The sequence below is a fragment of the Gopherus flavomarginatus genome, chromosome 6 (assembly GCF_025201925.1).
Source record: "Gopherus flavomarginatus isolate rGopFla2 chromosome 6, rGopFla2.mat.asm, whole genome shotgun sequence".
In the NCBI taxonomy this organism is placed as follows: Eukaryota; Metazoa; Chordata; order Testudines; family Testudinidae; genus Gopherus; species Gopherus flavomarginatus.
In genome coordinates, this window is record NC_066622.1 from 100107891 (window position 1) to 100124943 (window position 17053).

General features: G+C 40.4%; 1 protein-coding gene across 4 annotated transcripts in view; it reads right to left on the reverse strand.

Annotated features, from left to right (window-relative positions):
- UBE2D1 (ubiquitin conjugating enzyme E2 D1) overlaps positions 1-17053 on the reverse strand; it is a 33469-nt gene that overhangs the window by 14595 nt on the left and 1821 nt on the right. Inside the window, exons 2-3 of one of the 4 annotated variants that reach the window (XM_050959762.1) lie at positions 656-719; positions 526-557 (exon numbers count right to left, since the gene is read on the reverse strand). In XM_050959762.1, the coding sequence (XP_050815719.1) occupies positions 526-557; positions 656-719 (96 nt within the window). Of the gene's footprint in view, positions 1-525; positions 558-655; positions 720-17053 lie in introns of those variants that run through there. The other 3 variants (XM_050959765.1, XM_050959766.1, XM_050959763.1) reach the window with 3 other exon arrangements.

The following is a 17053-nucleotide window of genomic DNA, read 5'->3' on the forward strand; positions in this document are numbered from 1 at the left end:
AGGAACTTTAACCATTTAAAAGGCCCAAGCGCATCCTGTGCCATGACAATTCTATTTAGAACTACTAAATGAATTACTATAATAGTGTTCCATTTGGACTGATGAAGCTAACATAACAGTATTTAACTGATCATCCCTGAAAACACAAACAGGCTTTTCATTTAGAAAACTGGAATAGTAAATCAAAGGTTCAATGTAGATGGATGTTGTTTACCATTGAACTGTTTTTAGTTTCACGAGCAAAAGGAGGGATTTTTTTTAAGTTTTACTGAAAGTGAAAGTTAAGTGTAGCAAAGTAGGTGGAGTATGTAGAATACTCTAAATACTAAACTACTAGAATAGCACAAAGTTTCCCTAAAATATTTAACCTGAACATCAGATAGTTCAATCCAAGACTATGGTGCTTATAGGTGCTCAAATGCTTGTGTGAACATGTATCCTTTCCACAGTCAGAGAAGTCAATATCTTATGTCTATTTTCTAAAGGGTTTGGGGATTATTTCAATTATATGAATTACATACTTACAGGTCCCATAATAGTTGCTTGCCAATGGAACACTGAAAGACAAAGCACATTAAGATTTTAGACAATTTTTCCCCTCCCTCAACAGACAAAAACATACCGAGACCTTTGCAGTAAATGATTAAGAGCTTACAGTCATCTCCAACAGGCCCTGCAGAACAGTGGGCAGGTGGGTCACGTTGCAGATCACTTAGTTCCTAGGAGAAACATGAAAATATTGTAAATTATTAAAAATATATTTACAAGGAAAAATGAGGTAACCAAGAATCAAGTCAAATTCAGTTCTAATCATAGTTACATTAAAATAAGACATCTATGACATTTAAAAACAAAAACCAATAGATATGTAAGTGCCATTGAAAATGGAAAGTTTCCCAAATAAACATTCCCTGCAGTGTTTGCAAAGCAAGAACTGCAATAGTATGCTACTGACATGTAAAATAGATCTGCAAACTATAAATCAATTACACTTGACATTTCACCGTAGAAAACAAAATTATCTTAATTTTTTCAAGTTAATTTATTTAAAGTATAGTATTCAGGAAAAATTTTAAATGCTTAACTGAGTGTTCCTTTAACTTTGCAATGTTTTGCATGACCTAATCTTGGCCCCATCCATGTACATTAATTTATCTAAACTAGTTTGTTAAATGTCTGATTTTCCCAAAAGGTGCTCCACAAATGTACTATTATTAAGAATGCTCATAAATGAGCCTGAAAGCTAGCAGAATTTAGCCTCCCTTTGATGTTTCTGGATAAACAGCTTCTTTACTTCCCTAAATCTTATTTTTCAGTGTTACTTATAAAACAAGAAAGATTAAAATTGAACAGAAGTCTTCACAGAGGATTTTACAAGTATGCTGTTTTTCATTACTAAAGGGTATAAAGTCAATCTTGGCTAATTTACCCTTCCTTGCTATTCATGTTTTGATTTTAGTCCTCAGATATAGCCTTTCCAAAGGGGAATATTGCGTATGTCTTCCTTGTCCCCTGCTACCATCAATAGTCCTCTTTACTGGAGGTTGTGACAACCACCCTCTTTTTTTAAAAACACACACAGAAAGAAGTTTTTTCAGTTTTACACTTGGTGTTTTACCACCTTTGAAGGTGAGACACAAAGGAAGCCAGGTATTTCAATAACGTTGGTTTGATTTCCATGCTGAATTTAATTTGACATGTTAAGTTCTCCATTAATACTGTGTCTTAAGTTCCAGTGTATTCTTTTTCCTACTCGCAGCTAATAAGAGCTTTGCTTCTACTAATACATTAATAATTTAAGACTTATGTTTTTGAAGGCCCCATTTAATTGGGAGATCTAAAAAGAATCACCACTGGTCCTCAGACTATATTTAACTGTTGTCTTGATTTATAATCCTACCCCAGTTTTGGGTTTCCATGCAATTTACCTAAATATAAACAAAGATTCCCATATTCCGATATCCTCTCCTAACTGGTCACTGGTTATTTTAATAAAAAGTATTTTTAAAAAGATACTCTTCCTAAAATTGTCTGGCTAGTAATAGAGCATGCTAGGGTACAGGTCACTCGGGTGGTTAACTGACTTTTAAAGGTACAAGTTTGAGTATAAAATAAAAGAGGTCTGCAAATGCTTCCCATACTATTCCCTAAGTAGAATCTATGGTTGCAGCTTTACTACTGACTCTCTCTTCCCACTCAAAAATTGCTAGCAAAGGCTCAACTGTTTCCACGATTAGGATTTGAACTGAAAACAAATCTATTTACCCCAGCATCTGAGTCACTTAAATGCATGCATCAAAGCAATTTTTGAACTTAGAGGAGAAATTTCTCTAGGTCCTACTTATTAAAGCCAGTCAAAAATACCTACCTGTTCTAGAAATTAGGCACATGCAAAAGCATGTTGCAGCCCCTTGCATGCTGCAATAGCTACCACAATGCACTGCTCTCTGTGGCCGTTGCAAGAGCTGCTAATGTGGCCACGCCAGTACACTGGAAGCTGTCAGTGTGGCCAGACAACAACGCTTTCCCTACTGCACTCTATGAAGGCTGGTTTAACTCAAAGCACTCTACATCTGCAAGTGCAGCCATGCCCTAAGGGTTTGTCCATACATAAACCACTGCAGCTATGGCTGTAGCACTTCAGTGAAGAATGGATTACCGACAGCAGTGGAAGAGCCATCTCCTCAAAAGGCAGGAGAATTCTTCCATCAGTCTAGCACAGGCTACAGGTCAGTTTAACTGCATCACTCAGGAGGGCAGATTTTTCACATGCCGAGCCCCATTATTATACTGACCTAATTTCCTAGCGTAAGCCAAGTCTCAGATTCTTCCACACATTTATGAATAGACTCCAAAGCTTTGCCTATGTTACAAAAATTACCTTTTGCTGACAAAATGGGTTTAGCAAGTGGAGCTGAATCAGAGATTAATATTGAACTGCTAATGTGGCCAAGAACAAATCGTGAATGTGGTTTATCTTTGCCTACACTCACAGTTAAGCCATGTTCAATTGCAGCCATGCGGTCTCCTATTTGCTCAGCAAAGAGTAATTTCTGTATTGTAACAAGGCCTGGTAGCTATCAATTCATTGGACAAACTGTTTATTTTCAAATCTAGTCTACATCAGCTGACAAAATCAATGAGGCTGCGCCAAAAATTGTGCCACTGATAGTTATGCAGGATGTTGATCCAGTCTAGTGTCGTTTGGGAGGCTGGTCAAACTGGGCGACAATTACATTTTTTCAAGAACACAGCATAAAAAAAAATATTCACCGTTTAATAAAAGATAGATGTACTGGACTAACTGCTTTTTTTAAATCCTTGTCTACACTGACTTTTTTAGCCTTCCATGTAGTTAAATGGGTGCAAGTGTTTAGTGTAGATATGCTGCACAGATATAAACCATGACTTGCAGAGATGAAAGTTAACATGGTTTCAATGCAGAATAATCTGCATCATTGCAAGATACAATTTATATCTGTGGAACATGTCTTCATTAGGGAGTTTCACCAGCATAGCCAGTGTGGTTTTTAGCTACCCAGATTAGACAAACCCTAACGTTTTGACTACACTTAAAATGCTACAGCAACACAATTGAAGCACTGCAGCTGCGCTGCTGTAGCCCTTCAGTGTTGACACTCAGTAGAGCGATGGGAAGCCTTCTCCCATCATTGTAGTTAATCCACCTGTCTAAGAGGAAGTAGCTAAATTGATGGAAGAATTATTTCATCAACCTACCACTGTCTACACTGGGGCTTAGGTCGGCATAGCTATGTCTCTCAGGAGTGTGGATTTTTCACACCCATGAGAGACATAGCTATGAGCTGCCCTTAATCCGTTTCAAAGTAGAGGTAAGGACCACAACAGAACTCAACTATCATGCAGGAATTCAACATGTCATGAGTCTGTTCAATATTTTCCCTACTTGGGAGGATTAGCTGGTTTGTTCCTAGTAGCAGAAAGGTTAACAAGTGTTTGCATTTCTCAAGAGGGTAATTTAAATTTCTTTACACTTCCACCAATCCCTCTATTTTCTCTGCAGATGTTCATAAAGGCATTATTAGACTAAAATCTTGTGGTTATAATCCTCTACGTATAATTGGTTAAAAAGAAACAGTATGAAGATACAAAACTTTATCATGCTTAAAATGACAAGTTAAAGCAAAATATGAGCAGTAACACCATGTATAGCAAAGGGCAATATTTTGCAGGAACACACAATAGGAGAATTTATAAACAAATACTTACCAGTTCCTATCTAACAACTGAATTTTAAGGAGCAGCATGAATAAACTGCAGTAAATCCACCCTGATTTACTTCCATATTTAGATGCCATGGATATTGCAATTTATATTCCTTATTGTAAAGATCTCAAACTCCTGGAGGTTTCCCCAAGCTTTTCGTACAATTGCTGACTTCAAAGTTCCTTTCCAAAATGATCCCTACACAGTCCAAGTTTTTCTCCCACCACTAACTCAGGAATACACTTTGATGTAGACTTGTAATGCCAATTAAGCACTGCCAGATAAACTTATTATGAATATATCTCCAATTTGCTTTCCTGATCCTTAGGACTGTGCCTACAGAGGCATTTCACCATTGCTCCAGTTGTTGGAGGAACTAGAAGCCTAGATCAGGTTTAGAAGTTACCACTCTGAGCAAGGTTGGAGAACAAGCTCCTTTGCCTGGTCTACATTAGCATTTCCACCAGTGATAGAACAGCAAGAGCAGTGCTAGCGGAAGGGGAGGCAAGAGTACCAGAGAGGTGCTTGTGGATTTTCCCAAAGGTAGAAAAGGAAGGGAATAAAGAAAGGAATTAATACGAAGTCATTAGTATTAGGAATTTCCATACTGGAAAACTTAACTGACTGCTTTATGAAAGCATCAGATGCACCATAGGAAAGGATGTATTTCCCATGGTTTACCTTTTCATTTAATAATTTAAGATCTTTTGAAAGACTTAATCATTCCTACGTGTCCTTCCATTAAGATGTTCCAGTCTTTTTCAAATTAACAGACAGTTGGTATCCATCACTGTGAAGTGTACTCTTACTTAATTCACATAACTAATCACCCAGCATTTAAGATCAAATTTAAAACTTCTATTCCAACAAACTATAAACAGCAATTCCAATCATTTACAGATACACTGATAAATTAATTGCTACATAGATACTGAAAGCCATCTTGTTTTTTTATCAATATAGGCTGGGTTACACACATCAGCTTCAATGAAGCTTAACCGCTGCTTTTCATTTAAGATGGTAGAAACAATTAAGCTCTCAAAATAATAGTTTCCAAATCAAACCACAGGCCCATGTCACTGCCCAAAATAAAGGCACACCCAAGGCCACTACTCAGGGCTTAACAGGTATTGTTTGAAAAGGGGAGTGAGGAGGGGAAATGACACCAGCAGAGAAGCATACAGAAGTAGAAGGAAGCTCCAGATATAGCCTGGACCAGCATGGTGGGTGGCCCTGAGAGAAGCCTAGAGAGGTTTTGGATCTGCTGCTGGCTGAAAGAAGTTTGGGGCTGTGAACAAGGAAACTGCTTCCTGTTTTGTTCCTTCTGTGTTCAGTGAAATTGGATTTTGCACATTCCTTGCAAATAAACAAGACTCCATGCATCAAAGGTACCTGGCTCCATCATCACTGGAACAGCCCACAAGACACTGAATTTTTGGCTAGCTGCTCCAGTGAAAAGGGGTATCAGTATTTTGCACTTTAGATAAACTACCAGTGAAATAAGTGTGATTATTTCTACTGAGTGGAATATACAAGACAGACATTCATTAATGTACAAACACACACACAGATTTCCACTGAACAGTATGATAAGAATTATTTTTAACAACAGTGACTCCTTCCTGCATAAATGCCTATGTGGAATATAATGAAGAATAACCTAGTCTCATTTTTAGAATATGTAAGTTCTTTAGGTACAATTAGGTCTACGGATTAAGACTCATACCACAAACTTTAAAGAAACATTTGTTGCTCTACAGGTTCTCAAAAAACTTAAGTGACTGCATATAAGGTAACGGTGTATATCAACAAGGTCATGTTAAGAAGTTTAGATTGAATAGACACTTTGCTCAGATTGGTTAAAAAGTTACAAATAGTCTTGTCCACCTAACAGTTAACAATTAGATATTAGTTCAGTCACTAAAACGGTTTAGTCTGGTACTGGAAAATTTCATACATTCCCATTATGTAGAAAAAATTGCACCCATCTCCTCCTGTTGTACACATGTGTTCGCTGCTATGTTATCATCCCTTTTTAGGTACGCATGTTACCACATCCTTTTTGGAAAAAGAAAAAAAGATAAAATGGAAACAGTACTGATTCTGCCATGTTCCTTTCCACTCTTTCCCATGATCTTTCTACCCTCACTTTTATATGTCATATATGATGTTTTAAGTATTTGTATTGCAGTAGCTTGCACAGGCCACTGTGACAGATAACACGCAGACATAGGAAGACATGATCCTTGCCCTAGATAAAAAAGGATTAAGATCAAGTGTTTAGGGGTGTTTTTCATTTACCACTTTTTCTAGGGTGGGACTAGGAGAGGCTGGTGGTAAGGTCTGAGTATTTTGTTCCACTGGGACAAGCGGTCATACACACTGTGACAGACCCAGACCAGTGGGGTACAGGAGTCTGGTAGAGGGCAAATATCTGGTCACTGGATGAGTAGTTTTCTGTTCCCTAAGTGACCAAAGCAGAGGCTGCACTAGAGTAATCAGGAACCTGCTAGAACCAATTAAGGCAGACAGGCTGATTAGAACACCTGCAGCCAATCAAAGCAGGCTAATCAGGGCACCTGGGTTTAAAAAGGAGCTCACTTCAGTTTGTGGTGGGTGTGTGAAGAGCTGCGAGCAAGAAGCTGAGAGTGAGAGGGTGTACTGCTGGAAGATTAAGGAGTACAAGTGTTATCAGACACCAGGAGGAAGCACCAGTGGTGAGGATAAAGAAGGTGTTTGGAGGAGGCCATGGGGAAGTAGCCCACAGAGTTGTAGCTGTCATGCAGCTGTTACAGGAGGCACTATAGACAACTGCGATCCACAGGGCCCTGGGCTGGAACCTGGAATAGAGGGCGGGCCCGGTTTCCCCCCAAACCTCCCAACTCCTGATCAGACACCGGAGGAGTTGACCCAGACTCTGGGTTCCACCAGAGGGGAAGATCACTGAGGTGTGCAAATCCACCAATAAGTGCAGGACCCACCAAGGTAGAGGAGGAATTTTGTCACAACACACACAAGTGGAAAGGAACATGGCAGAATCAATACTGTTTCCATTTTTTTTTTCTTTTCTAAAAAGGGGTGGTAACATGGGAGGATAACATCGTTAAGTTCTGACTCAGGTGGTCATGAGATGTATTCTCTCTGAACTTAGCATGTTAAGTTTCTGAAGTTCCAGTCACAGTGGACTGAATAGGTGTCTTTACCAACTTGCTAGCAGGAATAAAATTTGATTTAAGGTATGGAAGGGGAATAATGATTCATTACAGTGATTTAGAAGACGTTCATTAAATGGGAAAGATTACTTTAAGTCATAGCAGCGAACACGTGCGTACAACGGGAGGAGATGGGTGCAATTTTTTCTTTTATTTTTTTATATATATAAAAATCAACTTTTTGGGTAAGTACAAACAATCTTTTAAGTCAATGCAAACTGGGTAACCACTTGCTGTTGCTGAAAGCCACTATCAGTACCTACTGTATTCATGTTCAGTTAATAAAAACTGACTATAAATTAAAGTTTAGAAACAAACTCAATAGCTGCCAAGGGTGTAAGAGCTCGTGGACAAATTTTTGGGATGGAAAATAAAAGTTACTTTGTTCCTTAAAGTGAGACTATAGTCATTTATTAACAACATAGCATACCCAAGAGCATGAGCACTGGATTCACGCATTTCAGTGAGGGAGGCACTGCCTATTGTATACTGAGCAAGTGACAAGGGGTGTATGAAGCATTGCATTTCTTGTCTGCATTGTAACTGAAACATATTTATAGTTACTTTCACTTCATGGGAAGAAATTAAATGTAATATTCCCTTCAAATAAGGTTTCACCATCTCCTATTCTAAGAAGTCAATGCTCAATCAGTATACTTAATTAGCCACTGGTTCATTACAGAAAGACTGCTGAAATATTTAAGATGAATAGCTCATTTTAAATTATACTTTCAATGTATGTTATTATAACCAATTGTTCTGATTAATGTGGGCACATGCCATAAAATCCTTTAGTCCAGATACTCTAACATGAGATCAACTCTAGAATTTATGGATTCAAACAAGTGTTCCATTTACACAATCCAATCTTTTTTATTGAAGACTAACAAAAGAGTGAAGCCAATGCCATCAACCATCATCATGATTTGTTTTTAGAATTTTTATAACGAAAGAGATAAGAAATTCCACTGAAAACCTTCCCTCCTCCTTGCCCTAATATTTAAAATTTAAATGCATGTCCCATGCTTACTATAGTTACACTTTTTATGTTTTGCTTGTGTGTAATTATACATCACAACCTCACTTTCTATTGATTCCCGCTAGACAACTACTGGTTTATCTGCTTTTGAAATTAAACTTCCCACAAGCGTCTAAATGCACTGCTTATATCTTACCATGAAAATGTAATGATTCTTAATTCTCCATGAATTTAAAAAGCTTAACACAGACTAACACGTCATATCAGGTTGCTTAAATAAAACTTTTTACCTTTTCCCCAGACCTTTTATCATCCGACAAGTGCATCATAATTCAATACAAAGAAAACTATTAATCAGACATTGCGGTTAACATTTTGCAGGCTGGAATGACCAAGCTTTAGATTATGGTTCTCAGACAATATTTTCCCCTACACATGTATGTTACTGTCTAGGTTAAATGTCTGATTAACCTGGAGCAGAGTTATGGGTTAGAATTTCACAATTATGTATTTACATGGGCAACTATAATTTTGCTCTCTTTTTATATTGACTTTTGTTGGTTTGTAGGAAAAAATGAAAATGTTCTTTGAATAGTACGATTCAACTTAGTGTATGATGTTTGACCATTTGTAGGCACACGATTATATACTGAAAAACAGATGTGTTATTTCACTCACAGTTAAGTGTATGAACGCTTCTTTACATTTCAATTTAGTGGAAAAAATGAAAGTTGTGTACACAAGACTACAATATCCCTCATTTTTAAACTTAGTTCCTTCAAAAATGTGTCAAAAGCCACTTATTTAAATTTAAAAAAATAATTCTTCTGAAATTAAAAAAAACCAAGTTCCTCCTCACTAATAACAAGAACAGCTGAAAAGACATTTTCAAGTATTTCCAAATAATTAAGTTTGAGCTATGAACAAGCATCAGAAACCCCATTTCTTCTTGATCACTAGCAGTAAGCCTGGAAAAATAGTGGCTTAGAAAGAAAGCATCTTCTCAACAGTAACCCGATAATAAAGTCCATGAACAGAGATGAAAATGAAGGGTTCTGAGCACCAACCATTGGACAACAGCTCTCCACAGAAGAGCCATGTGAACAAATTCACTAAGCTACCTAATGTTAGATACAGCAAGACCTTAGAACCTGCATATTCATAATTTGCACCAAATGGGGTAGCCTCTCCAATTTTTGAAGATTTGCTAGTTACAAAAGACTCACCTGCAGAACTCCCAAATCTAGTTTACACTGCAGCACATTACTATACACTATGAAATCAATTAAAACTTACAAGCATCAAGAGTTTCAGAAGTGCATTTTATATATATTTTATTTGCTTAGTGCTGACTACGTACTTGTTGCTGCACAGAACACAGATAATAGGGGATGCTGTTCCTGCCCTAAGGACCTTCCAATATAGATCAGACATTGTGCAGTCTAAATCTATGATTTTGATGACAAATCTATCAACTCTTGTGTCCTATGGCAAAGCAGATCACTGACCACAGGCAGTCAAGGAGTCCCTATTAGTGTGAGACAGATTAATCTGAGGGACTAAAAACTGATTTCTCACAGAGTTGAGAGCAATTGGTGAAGTTTAGTCTAGTAGCGAGGACACAATGGACAAGCCTTACTGTTCTGCGTTCACTTATTCACTAATATGCGAGAGTCCTTCATTTACAATTATCTCCTGATCGTTAGCTTTTGGCTGGTTTGGCTACTATACCTCTCCCATGGTGTAGAATACCTCTTTTCAGGTATTAATTTGCTCTAGGAGCCTGTGTGCTGTACACCTCTGAGAAGAAACACTGTTACAGAATAGATCAAGAAAAAGTTATGGTACAGCAGAAATTATGATGTTGATACTAGCGAGATGTTAGAGCACCAATTAACACTAAAAAAAACAAGAAAATATGTTCACTTATTAATGTTCATTGTATATTACATCTCCATTTCCTTAGTAGGTACTGCCATCTTTAACATAGATGTTATTAGAACTATTAATCTGAGCAAACACTTCACAGAACTCCCAAGTCCCATAGCCATTTTTAAAAAATAAAATTTCTAATTGTCATAAAAACACTCAAGCTCAGCCAGAGACAGTATGTCTAGATAGACATGAATTTCTAAGTGACTTAATTGTGTTATCTGCCAGCCCTTTGTTCTTCCCAGAGTTCTTTGAGGCGCTTGCTAAAGCTATGAAGACCTCACTGAATTCTATCTGCTCAGAGCCCTCTACATACCTCAGTAGACTTGAGGCCCCACAACATAACCACCAACATCTACAGTAAACCTGAAAAGTCAGTAAGTTCTAGTTGTCATCTTCTCAGATGGGCTACAAATACCAACTTAAAACTAAATTTTATAAAGAGACTTTCATCTAGAGTTAGTCTTTTTAGATTTTGTAATCATGTAGGAAAACTGTACATCATTTAAGGAGACAATGTCAGAGTATTTCATTTTTTTTTTAAACTAGTTTTCCATTAGTTTAAATGACCCATTTGAAAGTGAAATCCGTTTCCTTGCTATTTTTCTCACCCCCATGCCTGCTAATTTATTACTGTAGTACCATTCATGAGGCTCGGCTGATGACACTCCCCCCTTTTTTGTTGTGTGTTTAAATTTCGAGAGGGTGAGGTGTTGGCAGGGGAAAAGATGGGGTTGGGAAGAGACCTGAGAAAACCACCATCTTCACTTCCCAAACGAGAAGAAAAATGTGTCTAATTTTGGACCTAGCAACGTCAGTTGCCCTTCCATATCTACTTGTAATGGGGTTGGCACCCACCTCTCATGAGCACCCCCTCTGGCTGGGTGTGTCGGCGATCTTCAAAATAGTCCCAACCCTGCCATTGGGCTGTATCCATAGGGCATCCTCCCTGGAGGCAGTGGTTTTGCCTGCTTAGTCTGATTTGGCCCCAGTCTTCAGCTGGGCATCCTGACAGTTCAGTCCCCTTCCGGAGATTTACTGATGTCCAATTGTAGGCCCTTTCCCAATGGCCTATGTGGAGTTTCAGGGCCCACCCACTATTCTGGGTCCCAGCCCAGGAACTTTCTGAATAGCAGCCACGTGCCACTGTGTCCCTTTAGCAAAACTATCTTCAGTTCTCTGGGCCACTTCCCCGTGGCCCCAGCCTTCACTGATGCCTTACCCTTAGCTCAGGGCTCTTCTAAGCTCAGGCCCAGTAGCCAGTCAGGAGCTCTTCTGTGCTCCCCTGCTCCCTACTAGCACTGAACTATCCATTGTGCTGCAGTTCCCTTTGCCAGCCAGGAGTCCCTCTGCACCCCTCTTGCTCCAGCAAGGAACTGCACTGTCTCTGGAGTTCCTTTTTATAGGGCCCTATCGGGCCCTGATTGGCTGCCTATTTGGACAACCTCTCCAACTGCTCCTTATCTGGGACGAGCATGGCAGGACTTTGATGTCTCATCCACCCCATCGCACTCCTCCTTTGGCACTTCTTCAAAGTTATTTCAGATTAAAAACAACTGTGTATTTAAGATAGTGTTATACAACCAAACTAAGCTTCAAGGTAGACAGCACAAGCACTTAGTGTGCAAATTTATTCACAAGTCATTCAAGCACATAAATGCTATTCCTTAAAATATTCTGACCATATAAGTTGTGGTGTTCACTTCAACACAAGGAAGATTCAAAATAGATGGATACTTAAGGAATGGGATGCATATTAATGCAGAAAATACATCTTTGTATAAAAATCAATGTTGCCCTCATTTGGATTACTGCATGCAGTACTGATCCACCCATCACAAACAAAAGCATGGAATTAAGAAAGGGTTCAGAAAAGGCCTGGCAAAACTCACGTACGAAAAAAAAAAAGATGAGAGAAGATTGTGACTCTTTACCTTAGAAAGGAGACATGATAAAAGTACCATTATATACTCGTTCATAAGATGATTTTTTTAGTAAAAAAGAGAAGCCCCATAGAAGGGGGTCAGGTTATGAACGGGTATAGAGAGGGAGAGGTGGGACACAGCCCCTCCCCTCAGCAGAGGGAGCAAAGAGAAGCAGCACAGCCAGCAGAGCCAGAAGGGAGGAGGCAAGGCCAGAGTCTCTCGGCTTCTGGCCACGCTGCTCTGCCCCCAGCCTTCGAAGCAGCTGCAGCTCAGGGTCCAGCTCACCGGAGCAGCTCCAGCCAGTCCAGAGACATCCTCCCCTGACCCTTCCTAGATAAGGTGGGAAGGGATGGAATGGGGAGAGTGTGGGGATTCCAGGCTAGGGGTGGGGTAATGTGAGAGGTGGTCACAGGGGTTACTCCCCTGACTCCCAGCTTCTCCTCTCAAAAAAATTCCCCCACCAGTTGTTGTCCCGGCCTGTCAGGGTAAGCAGGTAGTGCACCGGGACACTTTGTTTACTTAGGTTTACTGCCCTGCCTGCGGACGCTCAAGGTAAACAAACCATCTCTGCCCACCAGCAGCTTATCCTGATGGCTCAGGAGCCAAAGTTTGCTGACCCCCGAATTATAGGGTCGGCTTATGAACGGGTTATAACATTTTTCCATTTTTACTTATCCATCTTGGGGCATCAGCTTACAAACAAACCAGCTTATGATTGAGTATATATGGTATATAAGATAAAGAATGATTCAGATCAGTGGCTTTCAAACTTTTTTTCTGGAGACCCAGCTGAATAAAATTGTTGATGACCGCGACTCAACGGAGCTGGGGATGAGGGGGTTGGGGTGTGGAATGGGCTCAGGGCTAGGAACGAGGGGTTCAGGGTGTCAGAGGGGGCTCCGGACTTGGGTGGGGGGTTGTAGTGCAGGAGGGGGTCAGGGCTCTGGGCTAGGGGTGCAGGCTCTGGGATTGGGCCAGGGATGAGGGGGTGGGGTGCAGGAAGGGGATCTGGGTTTGGGGGAGCTCAGGGCTGGGGCAGGGCATTGGAACCCAGGCTTACCTCCGGTGGCTCCCGGTCACTGGCACAGCTCAGGTGCAGGGGCAGGCTTCCTGCCTGTCCTGGCACTGCACCCCGGAAGCAGTCAGCAGGTATGGCTCCTAGGCAGAGGCACGCAAGCAGCTCCATGCAGCTCTTGCCGGCAGGCACCATCCCCGCAGCTCCCACTGGCCGGTTCCCGGCCAATGAGAGTGCGGAGCCAATGCTCAGGCAGCATGCGGAGCCCCGTGACCGCCCTGCCTATGAGTCAGACCTGCTGCTGGCTGCCTCCAGGGCACAGCGCAGTGTCAGAACAGGTAGGGACTACTAGTTTTTACTTGCCAGCCGTCAGGGTCCCTGGGTGCTGAGCAACGTGACCCAGTGCCTTGCATTCCACGACTCAGTACTGGGTCGTGACCTGAACTTTGAAAACCACTGATGTAGATAAATTGCCTCAGTGTCCGTTCTCCTTGGCTCATAACACAAGAACAAGGGGTCAGTCACAGAAATCAAAATATAGCAAATTCAAAACCGATAAAAGGAAATACTTTTTTCACATAACGCATAATTAGACTGTAACATTGCCAAAGAAAGTCAGATCAAAAATTTTGCAAGATTCAAAAAGGGATTTTAAATTTATATGGATAAGACAACCAACCAGAGTTATCATGATTGATGATGACTTGGAGGAATATTAAGCCTCATCCTTCAGGGTTTAAGTCAGTCTCCATATATTAAGAGATCAGGGTAAGACCTAACGTGGGGGGCAAAAAAACCCAAATCTGCCCATTGTTGGGTTCCTGCATCTTCTTCTGATACATCTGGTACTGGCCACTGTTGGAGACAGGCTGCTGAACAAAATGGACCTGATCCAAGATAGCAATTTCGACATTCCCACTTCCATGCTCGCTATTTGTCATTAAAGCAGTCCCAATTTGTAACGAAGACAGCAACAAAAAAAAGCACTAGAGCAACAGTAAAACAACTTTAAATACACTCATATTTTGCATTTATAAAGTACCTTTCATCCAATGACCTCAAAGCACTATGCTAACATTTAAGTGAACCTTAAAACCCATGTGAAGTAGGCAGGAATTGTTTACATTTCACAGATGGGAAAACGATGCAGAGAGGGCTATATGACTTGCTCAACGACACAAATACACTCTGTGGCAGAATAGGCTTAGATCTCCCAAGTTCCAACTCGTGCTTTAATCTCTTAATTTTACATTCAGCAGTTGGTACACTGGAAGTCATAGCTTCACTAACTGCATGTTAACTGGTTGCTACAGAACAGCCAACATCCATTTCCACCATCAACCGTACAGTAATGCAGAAATCAAACAATTATTCATGTGAACAGAGCAAAATAGTGTTAGATGAAAACACTAATTACACAGCATCAACAACAGCAAGATGAAGTACATATCAGTTTTATAACCTTAGATAAGCTATAGGTATAAATATTCTGAACTCCCATGGTTTCTTACCTTTCATAACAGACATCTAGCTTTTGTTGCAGTGAAAGACTGATTCTGATAGGGCATGTAGTATTTGGGAAAGAAAGGTGTTTAAAAAAAAAAAAAGTGTTGTCATTTAAATCCTTGACATTTACAGATGCCATTTACAAACTCATTTGTGATATGTTTAAGGGCCAAATAGGCTGACAAAGTTTCTAGTTGTGGACAGAATATTATTGTACAGAAAACCAGGATTAGTTAGCTATGTTCTCAAAAAGTTGTAAGTAACAAAATTATAATATTTCTGCATCAGCATAATGGCCTGATACCTGTACTTCATATGATGGTACTTTACCTTTGACCTAGTGGCTCACAACTAAGGCTACGATGTAATCACAGGTATTTTTAGTAAAAGTCATGAACAGGTCACAGGCAAGAAACAAAGGAATCACAGTCCATGACCTGTCCATGACTTTTACCATAAATACCCATGACTGAATTCTAGGGTGGGTGCTGCCGCCACAGGTGGGGTGGGAGCAGACACTCCAGGAGGTCTGCCACAGGGGAAAGAGGGGCCCAAGCAGCTACTCCGGCTGCTGCTGTGGGGGGAGTCCCAGAGAGACCAGTGGCCGCTCCAGCCACTGCTAGGACTGCTGCTCAAGCAGTCCCCAAGGCCACCTGCCTGAAGCTGCCAGAGTAATGGCCAGCACCGGAGCCACTCCAGCAGCGGGTTGTAGAGCCGCTCCAGCAGTGGTCGGTGTGGCTGTCCCCAGGGCTGCCTATGTAGCTGGCTCTGGGGCCAGCTGCTCAGGCAACCCTGGGATCAGCCACACGGGCCACTGCAGGAGTTATGGAGGTCGCAGGAAATCACGGAAACCGTGACTTCCGCAACCTCCATGTCGAACACGGAGCCCTAGTCATAACAGTATAGACTTACACTCAAGATAAGAAAGATGTCAATAGTAATTTTGATCAATCCCCTGACATTAATGACAAATTAAAACTGCACAACTGGAATTAATTTGCATACTGGACACCGTTAAAGTAGGCTTGAATAAAGACTGGGAGTGGATGGGTCATTACACAAAGTAAAAACTATTTCCTCATGCTAATTTTTCTCCTTCTGTTACTCACACATTCTTGTCAACTGTTTGAAATGAGATATCCTGATTCTCACTACAAAAGTTTTTTTTCCCTTCTGCTGATAATAGCCCACCTTAATTGATTAGTCTCGTTAGAGTTGGTAAGGCAACATCCATTTTTTCAAGTTCTCCATGTATATACATCTTCCTACTGTATTTTCCACTGCATGCATCTGATGAAGTGGATTTTAGCCCACAAAAGCTTATGCTCAAATAAATTTGTTAGTCTCTAAGGTGCCACAAGTACTCCTCGTTTGTTTTTTTTTTAATTAAAAATTGGATATCCTACACACATGCTTTTTCCTTGATTGTTGGTGCCTAACGTACAAACGACTGAAAGAATTCTTCCTCTGCTACACCCTCATTAAACAAAAAAATCCTTACATTTATGCTTACTTTGCTTTGACATAACAACCGTGCCTTGACCTGGTCTGGTCTTTCCTTGGTGCAGAGTTCCTGCTAAATGTCCAGGTTGTACAATTCATGTGATAAAGTTGCCAGATAGAAACATGCTCCTCAGACAGACCATGACAAGATACCCTGATGATAGCCAAGAAGTCATCACAGTGGTTAGTAGTAGCTAATTTCCACTGCAGTTGTGTCGGACCTAATGTGGCAGCAGCAGGGCACCTAAGTGATGTATTAGTTGTTATTATTATTATCTGTATTATCAAAGTGCTTAGGTGTCTCAGTCCTGGACAAAGACTCCATTGTGCTAGGCACTGTACAAATAGAGAAAAAGCAAAAAGACTGTAAGCTCTTTGGGGCAGGACTATCTGAGGTCTGGTCTACGCTTAAAAATTAGGTCGACATAACTATAATGCAGGGCTTGGCAACCTTTCAGAAGTGGTGTGCCGAGTCATAATTTATTCACACTCATTTAAGGTTTCACGTGTCAGTAATACATTTTAATGTTTTTAGAAGGTCTCTTTCTATAAGTCTATAATAAATAACTAAACTATTGTTGGATGTAAAGTAAATAAGGGTTTTTAAATGTTTAAGAAGCTTCATTTTAAAATTAAATTAAAATGCAGAGCCCCCCGGACTGGTGGCCAGGACCTGGGCAGTGTGACTGCCACTGAAAATTAGCTTGCCTGCCACCTTCGGCACACCTGCCATAGG